Below are 14,379 nucleotides of genomic sequence, written 5' to 3'. Positions count from 1 at the left end.
CTTAACGTTACACCCATAATTCTTCTTTCCATAGCTCGTTGCGTCGTCCTCAATTTAGAACCCTTTTTGTAAGCCTCCAGGTTTCTGGCCCGTACGTGAGTACTGGTAAGACACAGCTGTTATACACTTTTCTCTTGAGGCATAATGGCAACATGCTGTTCATGATCTGAGGATGCCTGCTAAACGCACCTCAGCCCATTCTTATTCTTCTGATTATTTCAATCTCATGATCCGCCATGAACGGGATCCGCAGTCACTACCTGTCCTAAGTAGATGTACTCCCTTACCACTTCCAGTGCCTCGCTACCTATCGTAAACTGCTGTTCTCTCCCGAGACTGTTAAACATTACTTTAGTTTCCTGCAGATTAATTTTTAGACCCACCCTTCTGCTTTGCCTCTCCAGGTCAGTGAGCATGCATTGAAATTGGTCCCCTGAGTTACTAAGCACGGCAATATGATCAGCGAATCGCAAGTTACTAAGTTACTGTTATCCCGAATTCTTCCCAATCCAGCTCTCTGAATACCTCCTGTAAACACGCTGTGAATAGCATTGGAGAGATCGTATCTCCCTGCCTGGGGCCTTTCTTTATTGAGATTTTGTTGCTTTCTTTATGGAGGGCTATGGTTGCTGTGGAGCCGCTATAGATATCGCTATAGATATCGTATATACATACATCCACAAATACATCCGCCGAGATAGCGACAGACCCAACAGTACCCAGCTAAGGCGGCCTCGCGAAGACCGCGAAAGTAGGCAAAGAAAGTTTCGCGTTGGAATAACGTGCCCGATGCTGGGATCGAACCTCGAACCTCTAGTGCAGCAAGACGGTGATCCAACCCTTAGTCCACAATTAATGGCGCTTGTACTTCCACTGTGGCAACGCCAACTAGCTCACTGAAATTACCGCCGCGTGGTGATGATGATAATCTCTATATTATGACGCATGCCCACAACGGGGGATTGGCCAAGAAGGGGGTGGTACATTTAAAATAAATAAGAAAACATTAAGAAATGTAAGTCAAATAAGAGTTGTCACACTGCGTGTGACGAATACATCCTGACGATATAACCGTTCCACAAGAACAGGCTAAGGTTGACGAACGAGTGTCTGACGAAATCTCTGTGGTCTGGCAGTATAATAATGAACCGTACGCCACGAGAAGTTTTATGAAGCCGAGATTCTGAAGAAATTTCGTCTGGCTGGGAAGAATTATAATTTACCCATCTACCGTGTGATGGTTGATGAAGTCGAGAGCATGACGAAATCTCGTCCAGTCAGGAAGAATCATTATTGGCCGTTCACCTTGTGAAGGTTGATAAAGTGAAGAGTCTGACGAAACCTCGTCTGTTACCACAGAATAATTTAATTGGCCGTGCGCCTTGCGAAGGCAGATGAAGTTGAGAGTCCGACGAAATCTCCCCTGGTAGGGAAGAACCAAATTGTCCGTTCGTCTTGCGAAGTTTGAGGAAGTCCGATCTCTAATAATATCTCTTCTGGTCGAGAAGTATTGTGATTGGCCTTGCGAATGTTGTTCAAGTCGCGAGTCTGACAAAATATATCGTACGGTCTGGCAACATTTCAATTTGACCGTACGCCCGGTGAAGGTCGTTGAAGTCGAGAGAGTCTGATCAAATATCGCCCGTTCTAAAGCAATCGTACTTGGCCATATGCTACGGGCTATCCAGAGGGTCCACGATGGCGCCATAAGGCTCGGCCTGATGGTGCCGACGTGGACGCGGCCCGCCTCAGTCTGAAAAGACCGGGCTTCAGGACTCTAATAAAGTTTTGTGAATGAATGTATATGCCTTGTAAAGCTTCAGGGAAATCCAGATTCTGAAGAAATCTCGTCTGGTCAGGGAAAATCATGGTCGGACGTACACCTTGCGAATGTTGCTGAAGTCGGGAGTCTGGCGAAATCTCGTCTCGTATGGCAGAATAACAACTGGCCGCACGCCTTGCGAAGGCTGTTGAGAGGCTAGAGTCTGACGAAAGGTTAGAGAATGCATGCACTGGGAAAAAAGCATGCAAAAAAGCATTGGTGTGAACGAACCGGCGGTTTAACCGCAAGTGCCGCGTATACCCGGTGCTCCAGCTGACGCGGCATTAGGTGTGATAAACAATCGTTGTTTATTCCTATGGTGCCCCTTGATGAATATGACTATAGTTCCAAGGTTGAAAGCAGTGGATGCTACCGCTTTTGTTGCCTGCATATGAAAGTGTTGCCCCACTTTTGCGATGATGCAGTCCCGGCGAACCTTTGGTGCCAGCGTGTACGTGCGAGAAGAAATGTGCCGAGAGTGATGTAAAGAAGAGAGTGCGTGAGCAAGAAGGAAAACTTGTGGTGAGGGGAAGGGTGGGCGAGGGAGTGGAAATGGAATGGCGTGGTGACGGGAAGAGTGGGTGAGTGAGTGGAAAGGGAATGGCATGGTGACGGAGAGGGTGGGCGAGTGAGTGGAAAGGGAATGGCGTGATGACAGAGAGAATGGGCGAGGGAGCGGAAAGGGGAATCGCGTACATTCAGCTTCGCGCGCGATTGCAGAATCACGGAATGCCAAAGGAAATTGTTAGGAGGAGTCACGGAAGTCGTCGCGAGCTTATAAACGTTGCTGCGTTTTTGGAGGGTATCCGCGGACCATTCTTTGAGTCATGCCGGGGCATAGGGCCAGAGGTTCATTGCACCTCACTCCGCTACTCCCGTGGCCTCCTCAGTATACAGGAGGGGCATAATATATAGCGAAAGGGCGCAGGAATAAAAAAAAAAAACAAGCCGTCCGAAAGCTGGTGAAGTATGTTTTCTGTTGTTCCGGCGGTAAACGTTATGGCTACTCGCAATATAACACTTCTCTCGTGACGCTGAATTGCTGGGAAACACACCGGCCTCTTTATCTCCCAGCTGATGCTTCTGCCCCGGCGGGAATGTTTTCACCGCTACCGTTATTGCCCCTTTATTGGCCCAACATGCAACGTGCACAGGCATCTGACACCGTGCACTATTATAGCAGGGTCTCGACAGTGTAGGCTATAAGCCAGGACTTCTGCGTACTTTTCCGAAAGAGTATGAGCGACATTGCGCTCCCTCATGCCGACAATCTGAAGGTGCATGGTTGAATAGTGTCGTTAAAAGAAGTCCTCACCTGTTTGATCCCCATCTGCTCTTTAAACGCGTTTGAGAAGCCGAAATGGGACGAGGCGCCAGCTAGACTGACACTTTTTATGGGCGCACACAGGTCGTATAGTAAGCAGGTCTGCATGCTGACCCGTTAGCAGGGCCGCCTTATTTTATTTTAATTTTATTTTATTTTGTTTTTGAGCTGCCGGCGTGCTTGGGTTCCTTATTGCCTGGATTGAACGTTGAAATTCGGTGATGAATATTTCAAGTTCTATATGCAAAATGAAAAAAAAATGGGGTCAACTGTCACTGCCTATGATGTTGCCACGTAAACGATTTTCCCAACGTTCTAATAAGCAAGTTCATTAACAAGTATTCGTTAATTAGTCTTCTGAAACTTACGTTGCTTGCGGGAGAGTATGTCCGCATGCTTTGGAACTATTCTGCAAAAAAACCGACGTTCGCTACGCTCTTAGCCTTTTTTTTATGAAAATAAAGATAAATGTATAGCTTTAAAAAACCCTCACAATACTGTGTGTTCCAGCTAGCGTTAGCCAAGCCGGTCTAAGTAAAAAAGAAAGATAAAAAATAATGGCGCAAGATACAATGATAAGACCTACGGTATTAGGTCGTCAGAGGTCCGACGAGCGAACGTTGTAGTTCTTGAAAATCTTATCTTGCACCGTGTTTTTTAAATAATTATATTTTCTTGGGACGGCTTCGCTAATTAGTTAGCTGGGGCACCCTATAAAAATATGAAGAATAGACCTGCATAGCTTTCCGTATTGCCCATACAGTTGTAGTAGCGACCTTCTCAGTTCGCTGAGGAATTACAGAATGAGGCAACAAATGATACTCAAATATCATTTCTGCAACAAGCATGCGCATTCAGGCGTATAATTAGCTTGATCAATGAAAGCGTTCGAAGCTTTCCTTTCCTTCCGCAGGGTTCGGTGCTTCTCTTCGGTCTGTCTCTGATCAAGTAAAGGTGGGCCGATCCCGGATATGGTGCAATACTGTCGGCGCCCGTTAATTAGACCTCGGTTAATTCGACTTCTCTGTTATTTCGAACGCGCCGAAAATTCGCGGCGACGAGAAACCATTCATTGCCCTATTTAAGAAAAAACTCGTTTAACTCGACCGTGAAAGCACATCGCTTCGGTTAATTCGACCTCCACCGGCGCTCCCTGGCGCGCGCAGCGGTAACTAAATGCTTGAAAACACGAGAGTTTCAGCAGAGCGCGCTACTGACTCCCTGGGCGACGACTGCAGTGACCGCAGCAATCCATCCTGCTATGCTGACTCGTTCTGTATCCCTGGGCGATGTCTCTTTTGAAGGCTTTTGGCAACGCCGTCGCTGGTGTTGAGGTCTTTGGGCGACTGACTGACGACGACGACGTGCACAAGTTATTCTGATACTGTATTGAGGTAGTCTTACGACGACAGACTGCATCAAACAGTGAAAAAAGTATCATTTTGACTGTCGTTTGTTAATTCGATCTTTCGGATAATTCGACACAAATTTTACGGTCCCCGCAGGGGCCGAATTAACGGGAATCAACTTGCAAACTGTGTCGAACCAGGAGACCGTGTAATCCGTGGTCGCGTGGGTCGAATGCTGGGGGCGTCCGCGTCATGTCGGCCGGGCACGCATTCGTTGTATGCTGTAGCTGCAAAACGCGATGCAATACACAAACAGTTACGAGCACGTTACCGCGGAGCCAAATTATGCAAAACTTCCGTCATGGGACGAAGAACTTACACCACACTAGTGATTAAAATAGAATTGCACGCATCACGTGCATATCTGCACATCATTTCATTGAAAACTTAAAAGGTCAGTTTCGTCCGACGTTGATTGCAACAGTTGCATCGGCTCTGCAGTAACATGCATGTCGTGGAGCCTCGTGAAGAAAAAGAGAGTGAATGAATGGCGCAAAAGGGGCGTGGGGGTATATGGAGCTCGCAACAACAAAGAGACGACCACAAACATCGATCCAACACTCGATTCAGCGCAAACGGAGGGCACGGATTGGGTGTCAGGGGTTGCGCGGCGTAGCGTCAGCCTTGCGACAATATGAGCGGGCCCGTTATCGTGACAACAGTGGGGGTGAAGGATGCGAGCAGTATACACCGCGTGCGCTTAATCAGACGCCGATAAGATAGCTTCAAGGGCAGCTCCGCTCGCACACACGGTCATCAAATGCTGCAGTTGATCACTATCGCGGACTCGGTGCCTCTTCGTCGTAAAAGGCTTCAGGGCGCACACTCAGGTATGTAACAAAGTAAACACCCCGCATTTCGCTATAGGAGTGATTTCCTCGTAACTCGGCTCCAGCGTTTATTGGTTGTTCCGAGGTAGAGCCATAGTGCTCAAGCACTTTGCAGTTATAGAGTGGAACGACTCTTAAATCATGCAAAACAATGCTGCATTGCTATCGGTTCGACTGGGTCACTGTTTAACCTGAAAAACTTGAAGGGCTCATAAAGTTAAACACTTAATTAGCCTAAATTGACGAAATATCCATTCGAAGCTTTATTTCCGGTAATGTCACGGTAATAAGCTCATTATTTGACGGTAAAATGAAGGACAAATTTTCCTTCTTGAGTTTCACGCCAGAACACCAGGATAGGTACGTCAGTGTTGTGTCATGGATTCGAAGCATTTCTCGCACTTGGGCCGTTGTGGCTAAATTAAATTATGGGGTCTTACGTGCCAAAACCCCGATCTGATAATAATGCATGCCGCAGTGGGGTACTGCGTATTAGTTTTGACCCCCTGTGGTTCTTTAACGTGCACCTAAATATAAGCACACGGGTGTTTTTGCATTTCGCCCTTATTGAAATGCGGCCGCCGGGGCCGGGATTTGATCCCGCGACCTCGTGCTTAACAGCGCAATGCCAAAGCCATGAAGCAACCACGGCGGATTGGCCGTTGTGGCTCAATAGATGTTGATATTTGCTAAGTTCTGTCTTTGGATTTCTTACAATACAATGAAGTGCAACTTTTGAAATAAGAAGAATAACTATAGGCCAAACAGACGCCGTCAAAATTTGTGACGTCATAGCAAGCTGACACCGTTTCACATCAATAAAAATTGGAACTAGATCACATTAATAATGGCATTGGAGTGTACCTACGTACAAATAAAGCTATGTAGTGTAAGAGGTTAATTAGTGTAGTAACTAATTAATTATACATTGGTTTTCTGAGCTATCCACACCTCGAGACTTCGTTCTGGCGTGTCAGAAACGCTACTGTGGGTTTTGAGATAAGTCTCTTGAGCTTAAATCAGCGGTATGCGATATCAAGCTCAGCGTACTAAAAATGATGCGCTCAGAAAACTGTCCAGTATTATATCCCGAAATCTCCATGGACACTTAATTGTCGAGCAGCTCACCAAGTTGGGCGAATTGGCTTGACAATTGTGCTATGTGTGTCTCGTCTTTATCTATATCGTCCACGTATTAATAATAATAATAATAATAATAATAATAATAATAATAATAATAATAATAATAATAATAATAATAATAATAATAATAATAATGCCTTTATTTTCCATCCCAAGGATGTGGGAGGCAGAGAAAAATAAAGCTAGGTTTCCAGCTTAACGTGCTCTGGCCTCCCTGATACAAATACGTGACTTTAGAAAAAAAAAGGCAAACAGTACAATCATACGAGCACAGACAAAAAGGAATATCAGAATGCACAAACAAACGCCAATTTTCACACAACCGTTCAAATCAATGACAACAAAGCGATGCGCGCAATATCATGCCGCATATTTCAAACAAAAAGTGGCACCCTTTCGCGTATATCCGAAACAAAATAAACGAACGAACAAAACGCATTTATATCATCGACTTATCGAAGTCAGTCGGCGAGGTTTATTTATTATTCTTTTTTTTGCAAGATGGGACGCTCTACGAGTAGTCACTTTTAACTCCCATCGCTATAAAGCGGAATTCGACTTGCGGAGAGCGCTTGCAGAGCCGGGCAGCAACACGACCGGTATACCGCTATATACTTCGCTGATTTTCGTCTATCGATATCAATATTGCGCTATCCATGGTGCTATCAATAATCGGTTGTTTTAGTATTGCCGATAGTTCGATAATGACTAAACAATCGTTAATATTGATAAAAGTGTTCATGACGTCCATAGAGTATCCCATAGGAGGTATTGAAAATAGAGATAATAATAGAATTATCGATATTCTTGCATGATCGTGAGCACACTATGCAGGTCGCATTACGCATGTAGTAGGTGTCCGGTGATATATTTTGTAGTAACTCAATGAGGGCCATGGGATAAAGAACACAGTGGATGGTGGCGTATGATAAGAGGATAATGAATTAAGAATCTCCGTAAACGTAGGACGAAGTTTGGTCAAGCAAACATATTGGCAACCGGATGTAGCTGAAGACACCTTTCTTCCGCAATGAGATCTGCAGATGATTATAATACAGCCTGCGATGGAGCTGGGAATAGGCATTGGGAATGCAAATCTATGGGTAAATTAACTATCATTTGTGTCAGTGGCACTGTCGATATAGTATTACGCGAGTTTCATAAACGAAGAATTGAATTCTGGGGTCTTACGTGCCAAAACGACGATTTGATTATGAAGCGCGCCGTAGTGGGGGACTCCGTAATAATTTTGACCACCTGGGGATCTTTAACGTGCCCCCAATGAACGGGACCTTTTCGCATTTCGCTCCCATCGGAATGCGGCCGCCGTGGTCGATCTCGTGTTTAGCAGCGCTACACCATATTCATAAACAAAGCGTATCTGGGATATCACGATAGCTTACGGACGTGATAGCTTACTGACAGTGATATCGATAGTCTTGCACTTGCTCGCTGGTGAGATTACGAAACGTTTTGCAATTACTGATAACCAGTAACACTCACTTAATGCACATTTGAACATTTTCCTTGAGTCAGGGGAGGCGAATGAAATAACAAAAGGTTTTCTCCGCTATCAAAATTCCAAATATGGCTATCACTTACTCATACTGAACACTAATCATAGTTACACCAGATTACCAAAGTGAATACATGTTTTCTTGATATTTAAATCTAAAACGCAAATAAAACTTGTTGCAGCGCAGATATACACATATCGGGGTTTCTTTTTAGACCACAGAATTTTAAGAAAGTGCATGTGGCAGATAGCATAATTGTGGTCCTTGAGCTGGATTATCCAAAGAAGCAGAAGTTACTTGCAAGAGATATCGAAATGCATATTCGACTAATTTCCAAAATTTACTAATTAACCGTTTATTGATTACCTAACCTTACTTACACGTATTGTAATTTACGAATTGTAGCCGGTGAGTTCGCAAGGTGTGTACACTTGGAACGAATTTCAACGATGACACCAGTTTCCAGGTATTCATTCTCGAAATGTGCGGCGAAGTACAAGGGCGTTGCAGTTACTTCTGGCTAATCGGTTCAGTGCAAACCCGCAAGGCAGAGGAAGGTTCATGAAAAGGAGACATTGTGATCCACTTGACTGTTGCACGAAGGTACACAGGAAACTCATACGGATTTCTCAGAAAGAAAGCTTCGCGGTTAACCTCTCTCTCTCTCTCTCTCGTCCGGTTACGTTGGCTGCGCCAGTGCGCCGAACCATCGATGGAGCTATGGGCGCTGTTGTTCTCGCCAACGTGACGTAACGTGTGCGCGCGCTCGCGCTACATCGAACTATATTTAGCCCTTATAAGAATACGTGGTACACAGCGGAGATGCTCGAGCGAGCTGCGACGCCTCTCCGCAGCGCATCACGTGACGTGACGTCACACCTTTACACTGGCGCGCCGGCGGCTGAAGGTCAAACGCGCGCTGATATTGACCTTGGGAGTTTCGCTCTAAAAAATGTCAAAGCCAAGTGGGCGCACCGTCACACTTAGCTTAGTTGGTTGTTGCTGTTGTTTACACGTCTTCATTCACATTTATGCCCTTAAAATGCTGCGGTGAATTGGCTTGGGAAGTGGCTATGTAGCGGCGCAGGTCAGCGTTTCGGCCTTCTGCTGCCGGCGTGAGCGTTGCGCGCACAAAACGCTGGCGTTCCTGCTGAGCAGGAGGGGTATTCTGTAAGAGTTCACCTAGTGGACTGTCCATTTCAGCCGCTGCTGTTTGGATGCAGCTGTACAAACGAGGAGGAGCCGGGCAGCCCCAGCCAATCAGCAGCGGCCGAAATGGACAGTCCTAGAGAATACATACCCAGCCGTGCGCCCGCCAAGCTGGAGAGGGGCTGACGTCGCAAAAGTGAAGCCGGAGCACCGCCGTCTTACCGCGAGCACGAAATAAAAAAAAAGAAACATTAGCAAATAGTGGGCAATACATGTATACGAAGCGCTCCCTTCTCGCTATACTTGCCATTTAGGATAGTTAATTTGGCGGTACAGGTATATGTCGTTCGACGTCTTTCTTTCTCTCGCTGGTTTTAGAAGAAAGCCTAAATGTCAAATTTTATGGCGCATCGTCATATCAGCACGTAGCCAAAGGTAACATTTTTGACGAGAAACCACGACCTTTTATTTTGCAGTTAGCCTAGCACTTACAGTAACTGAACAAAAGCAAGCGAGCTGTGAGCAGAATTCACCTGTCGCAGCACTCTCTCGGAGTAGAAGTATACGCAAACTCTGGCTTCAGCTGTGGCGGTAAGAAACTGAGGAAGCTGCCACTCCAGCATTTTTTCTTTCTTTCTTTTTGCAAGCCTCCTTAGCGCATACCGCACCTTTGTGTATGCAGCGGTCGGAGCGATACAGGACAGTGCACTTCGAGCTATACGAACCGCCGAAGAGTGCAACTCCGACGTCACCTCGTGCAACGTCGAGGAGCGCCGCCTGCAACACCGCTGGCGGCACTCGTCATCGCGCTAGCATTGCAAGACGCCTGGTAGTTGCCAGGGCGCTGTTTCTGCTGCGCGGGGGCAGTTAAGTCGCACGCTGCGTCGCGCGTGTTGTTGAACACCGCCCGAGAAGCTTCGTGCTCAACGCCAGACCTTGCTTCAATGCTCCACCTTTCGGGCAAGACTCAATTTGTTTCTTTAAGGCGTTAGCATTAGAAATGTCAGTGGGAAAAAGTGCATGCGAAGTGTGGGATGCCGTTGACGTGGTGGAGGTATATAGTACAACAGGTAGCGGTCACTTCCGGTCACTTTCGCTTCGCTCCTTGAAGATACAGGACGTGTGTCGTTTGAGCTCCTGAACAACACTTCGGAATGTGGCGAACGCGGTTTATATCATGGATCCGGGGCTTCAAAGTGGTGCGGCGTAAATGGTCAACGAATCTTTACAAAAATATTTACGCACTTAATATCGCCGGTTTTGTAAGGATGCTTGTACTTTGCGCACGGCCCTTCTGGAGAGCACGTGACGCGAGACGCGCATTCTCCAAATCGGCCGCGGTTTGAAGCAACTTAGGTCGCGATCGCTGTTCGTTGCGCCCGTTGTCTGTGGTGACAAGGCCGTCGGCGGCGTGTAGGCTGGACAGACGACGGCTGCACGTGTTGCATGCACTTCCCGCCGGCGGCGCCACCGCCTCGGAGCCGGTCGTCTGCTGGTCTCCGCGGCGCGCGCGCGGCGTGTTGACTTGCGTCGCCGACGCGAATCGGTCGCTATGGGAATCCAGCTCGGCAGCAGCTCATGGTGAGCCAGCTTTCACGTAGCGCTTGCATGCGCTGTGGAGCTCAGGGTGAGCCAGGGGCTTTCATGCGCTGTGCATGGAGTGCAACGCCGCGTGCGGTGAATGTTTCTCCGGCTGCCAGTGACGTTTTCCCCAACCTCGGTTTCTGTTGTTGTTACGGCAAGCCCGCAAAATGTTCTATTTGACTACTGTATAATCCCCTTTACAAGTGACGCTTTATAACTCCTGTAGGTGTTTTCCTCTTAGTTGGTTGTACTCCCTTAGCCGCACGCTTCTACGCTTCCCCGTGCGATAGGGGGTCAGGGCTCCTCAATCTGCTTTTACAGCTTTTACATGTCCTCCTCGTAACATTTTCTTGTTGCGGAATAAACTGAATTCAATTCAATTCAATGTTAGTCAATTCGTTGCGGTTTGAACGAGCGTCGTGGGGACACGCGTGTTTAATTGGAGAACAGCTTACCTCACTTTCCCAAATATCAACATCCGGGCACAGCAGTTGCGTGTTCGTCAAGCCGTGTGTACTGCTGGCGAAAAGGGGCCTAACAGCTCATCGAGCTGAGAAGAAAAACCAAATAAAATAAATTAGATTTCTTTAAAGAACAGTTCGACTACCTTAAATGATGCGCCTTTCTATTTTGCTCGAGACTACTCAGAAATGATCAATGTGCAATTGTCTGAAATAGTGTGATGACGTCGTTCTTTAAGTTTTGCATACACGGAATGCAGCGCGTCAGTTAGCTTGAACTAACTGTCGTTAGTTTGTTTTGACACGCGGCGAAATGTATAGAAACCATCTTAGACGCCTTTAGAGAAGAGATGAAGGAAATTGTAGTGACGTCGGAACAAATAGCTAATGATCGGATAAGATGTTTCGATATGAAAATTGTTTTTAAGCCTGGGCCCCTAAAAAGAAACTTGATGGATTATGCGGGGGAGGTGATCAAGAAAAAAAAAACACATAAAACAGCCCTAATCTAAGAAGTTTGCATATTCGTCGTTTCTTTTTCTTTTTTTTTTTCTCGGGCATCGCGCGCAGGTTGTATATGAAATTCCGCTCATATGTGCAATCGCTGTTAAATTGCACAAACGGGAAAATGTATCAGTGACCGCATACGTGAACACGCAGCATCGCCTAAAGGCTCCCAGCACAGCCATCTGTAGAGCTGAAATTCGGGCTGGTTGGTTATTCTTTTTTGTTATATTATTTTAAAATGACGATGCCGTATTTACTCTTGTGCTACGTGTTAGCTATTCGCTGTTGCCAAAGTTTTAACGGAGCAGGAGCCTCTGTCAGGCCTCAGTGCCTTTTGCTTTTGTCATTGTTTCTGTAAAGATACAGAAGAAAATACATCTTTCTTTCTTTCTTTCTTTCTTTCTTTCTTTCTTTCTTTCTTTCTTTCTTTCTTTCTTTCTTTCTTTCGTGATAATAAAATACCAGCGCGTAAAAGAACAAGCGGCAAACTTAGACAAGCACACATACACAGCGCTGCGTATATATGTCTCTTTACGCTCGTACTTTTGTTCTTTTACGCGCTGGTATTTGACGACGGTCATCTAGCTAAACATAGTTAGAGGTGGGGTTGCAGAGCGATCTTCGATAAGTTCAAAAGTAGCGCAAACATCGCACAAATGATATTTTTGAAAAATTTAGCGTTTTGACACGCGGGGACGCATTCCTCAGCTCTCCGTCACTCTCAGGTGTTTGAATCTTTTTTTTTTTTTACGTGCACAACTTCGCTCGTGCGTTTATGTGTCGCCTCTGTAAATAAAGCATTTGGATGATAGACGGGGGCTTTTGTTTGTGCCTTTTTGTTCTGTGTTGCGCTGTTTAAAATTCTGCGGTTGTTTCGAGATGCACCAACCCGCCGAAAATGAACACGCTGTTAACTTTTCCCACCACTTGCAGGATAAGGCTCGATACACCTTGTAAATACATTCGGAGACGCTGTATCCGGTTCCTGATGCATGCTGCTTTCTCATGCTTAATTAAAAAAAGAGAATAACGTAGCGTACCTTAAAGATGATTTCTGGCTCACACAGGAAGAACAAAAAAAAAAAAAACTGAGCGCTAGCGGTAGCGCTAACGTTCGTAGCGCCTAAAAGCTACATTGGCTCGCATTGTTCACATTACGAAAGTGTACCAGCTGCGCTAGGGTCGTCTGCTGGTATACAAGTCTTTAGGGAAAAGAAGATGGCGCGAAGTTAGTGAGGACGTGTTTGACACAGTGAGTGCTTTCGTCCAAGTAACAAGACCCATATGACACTAATACCTAATTTCCTTACTATTCCTGGTATTCTAAATTACTATCGTTCTAAATTTTGCAATCAGCCTTCTTATCTTTTTTTCTCTCTCAAGTTTCACCGGCCATTTATATGGTCTCACTGCTCAGCTACGCAAAACTCTTAATTATTCGCAGACACAGCTTCTTTATCAACTGCTTCATTATTAGTTATTAACTGAGCTTTCAAGTACCCGATTCTACGCCCATCCCCTCATTGTAGGCACGTGCCATGTTTTGAAGGCACAGCAAGAGTTATCTGTTTACTCGAGAAATGTGTTTTCCGTGTGCAGTCGTAACTGCTGACGTTGGCCGCAAGAGTGCTCATTCGACGGCCAAATATGAGTTGTGAGAACACGCTCCGCCTCGAAGGCCATTAAGTTCTGAGGCCCATATAAGTACGCTTTCGTGCGTGATTGGCAATGAAATTTAAGTCGTTGAGCGGTTAATGTCGTTGTTTGTACCCGCGGGACAAGACGGTATAGGCAGGTGGAAAGATACGATGGCACCGAAACTGTTGGAAGCGTACCCCATAACGATGAACGGTTTGCGCTCTTGATATTTCTCTGTGGCATGCCGTGATTTCTTAACACTTTGACACGATGTTTAAAATTAAATTATGGGGTTTTACGTGCCAAAACCACTTTCTGATTATGAGGCACGCCGTACTGGAGGACTCCGGAAATTTCGACCACCTGGAGTTCTTTAACGTGCACCTAAGTCTAAGTACACGGGTATTTTCGCATTTCGCCCCCATCGAAATGCGGCCGCCATGGCCGGGATTCGATCCCGCGACCTCGTGCTCAGCAGCCTAACACCATAGCCACTGAGCAACCGCGGCGGGTTTCGACACAATGTTTATGACCCGTGTGCGCATGTTAAAGTTTCATATACATTTGCGAGGCTCCAGCGAGTAATTAAAGTATATAGTTGTGCCGATTATCAACACATTATACCGCGAAATCAACGAAAATCGAGTTCTGAAAAAATGCTTTATCAGGCTATAAATTGATTTAGTATATCTCTCTTCAGCGTCCCTTTCACGTTTCACACGAAGTAGGAAAAATAAGCCTGTAGCTGTATACGCAGAATGTGCTATAAGAATTAAAAATTTTCGCACGCGCACACGCTGAAAGAGAGCGCCTCCTGCGAAACTCGAGAAGTAGCGCCATGACCGCGGTGTCCCACCGCTCGAACATCTTGAAGAGAAAGGGTGCGACGTTTCGGCTCCGAATTGTGTCCGCGCAGTCCCCTGATAGCGACGAGGCTTCGTCTCCACAATCAGCACGATTTCGGCGGCTACAGGAAACACTCCATTTTGTCAGCG

General features: G+C 46.1%; 1 protein-coding gene across 2 annotated transcripts in view; it reads left to right on the top strand.

Moving 5' to 3' along the window:
- The first annotated feature begins 5,321 nt into the window (after positions 1-5,321).
- Positions 5,322-14,379, top strand: part of LOC135896611 (equilibrative nucleoside transporter 2-like) — a 59,154-nt gene continuing 50,096 nt past the window's right edge. Inside the window, exon 1 of one of the 2 annotated variants that reach the window (XM_065425080.1) lies at positions 5,322-5,385. Coding sequence is in view for 1 of the 2 variants with exons in the window: in XM_065425078.1 (XP_065281150.1) it covers positions 10,747-10,775 (29 nt within the window). In the remaining variant the exon portion in view is untranslated. Of the gene's footprint in view, positions 5,386-10,681; positions 10,776-14,379 lie in introns of those variants that run through there. The other variant, XM_065425078.1, reaches the window with a different exon arrangement.

The sequence above is a fragment of the Dermacentor albipictus genome, chromosome 7, assembly GCF_038994185.2.
Source record: "Dermacentor albipictus isolate Rhodes 1998 colony chromosome 7, USDA_Dalb.pri_finalv2, whole genome shotgun sequence".
NCBI lineage: Eukaryota > Metazoa > Arthropoda > Arachnida > Ixodida > Ixodidae > Dermacentor > Dermacentor albipictus.
This window is presented reverse-complemented; position numbering and strand designations above follow the sequence as displayed.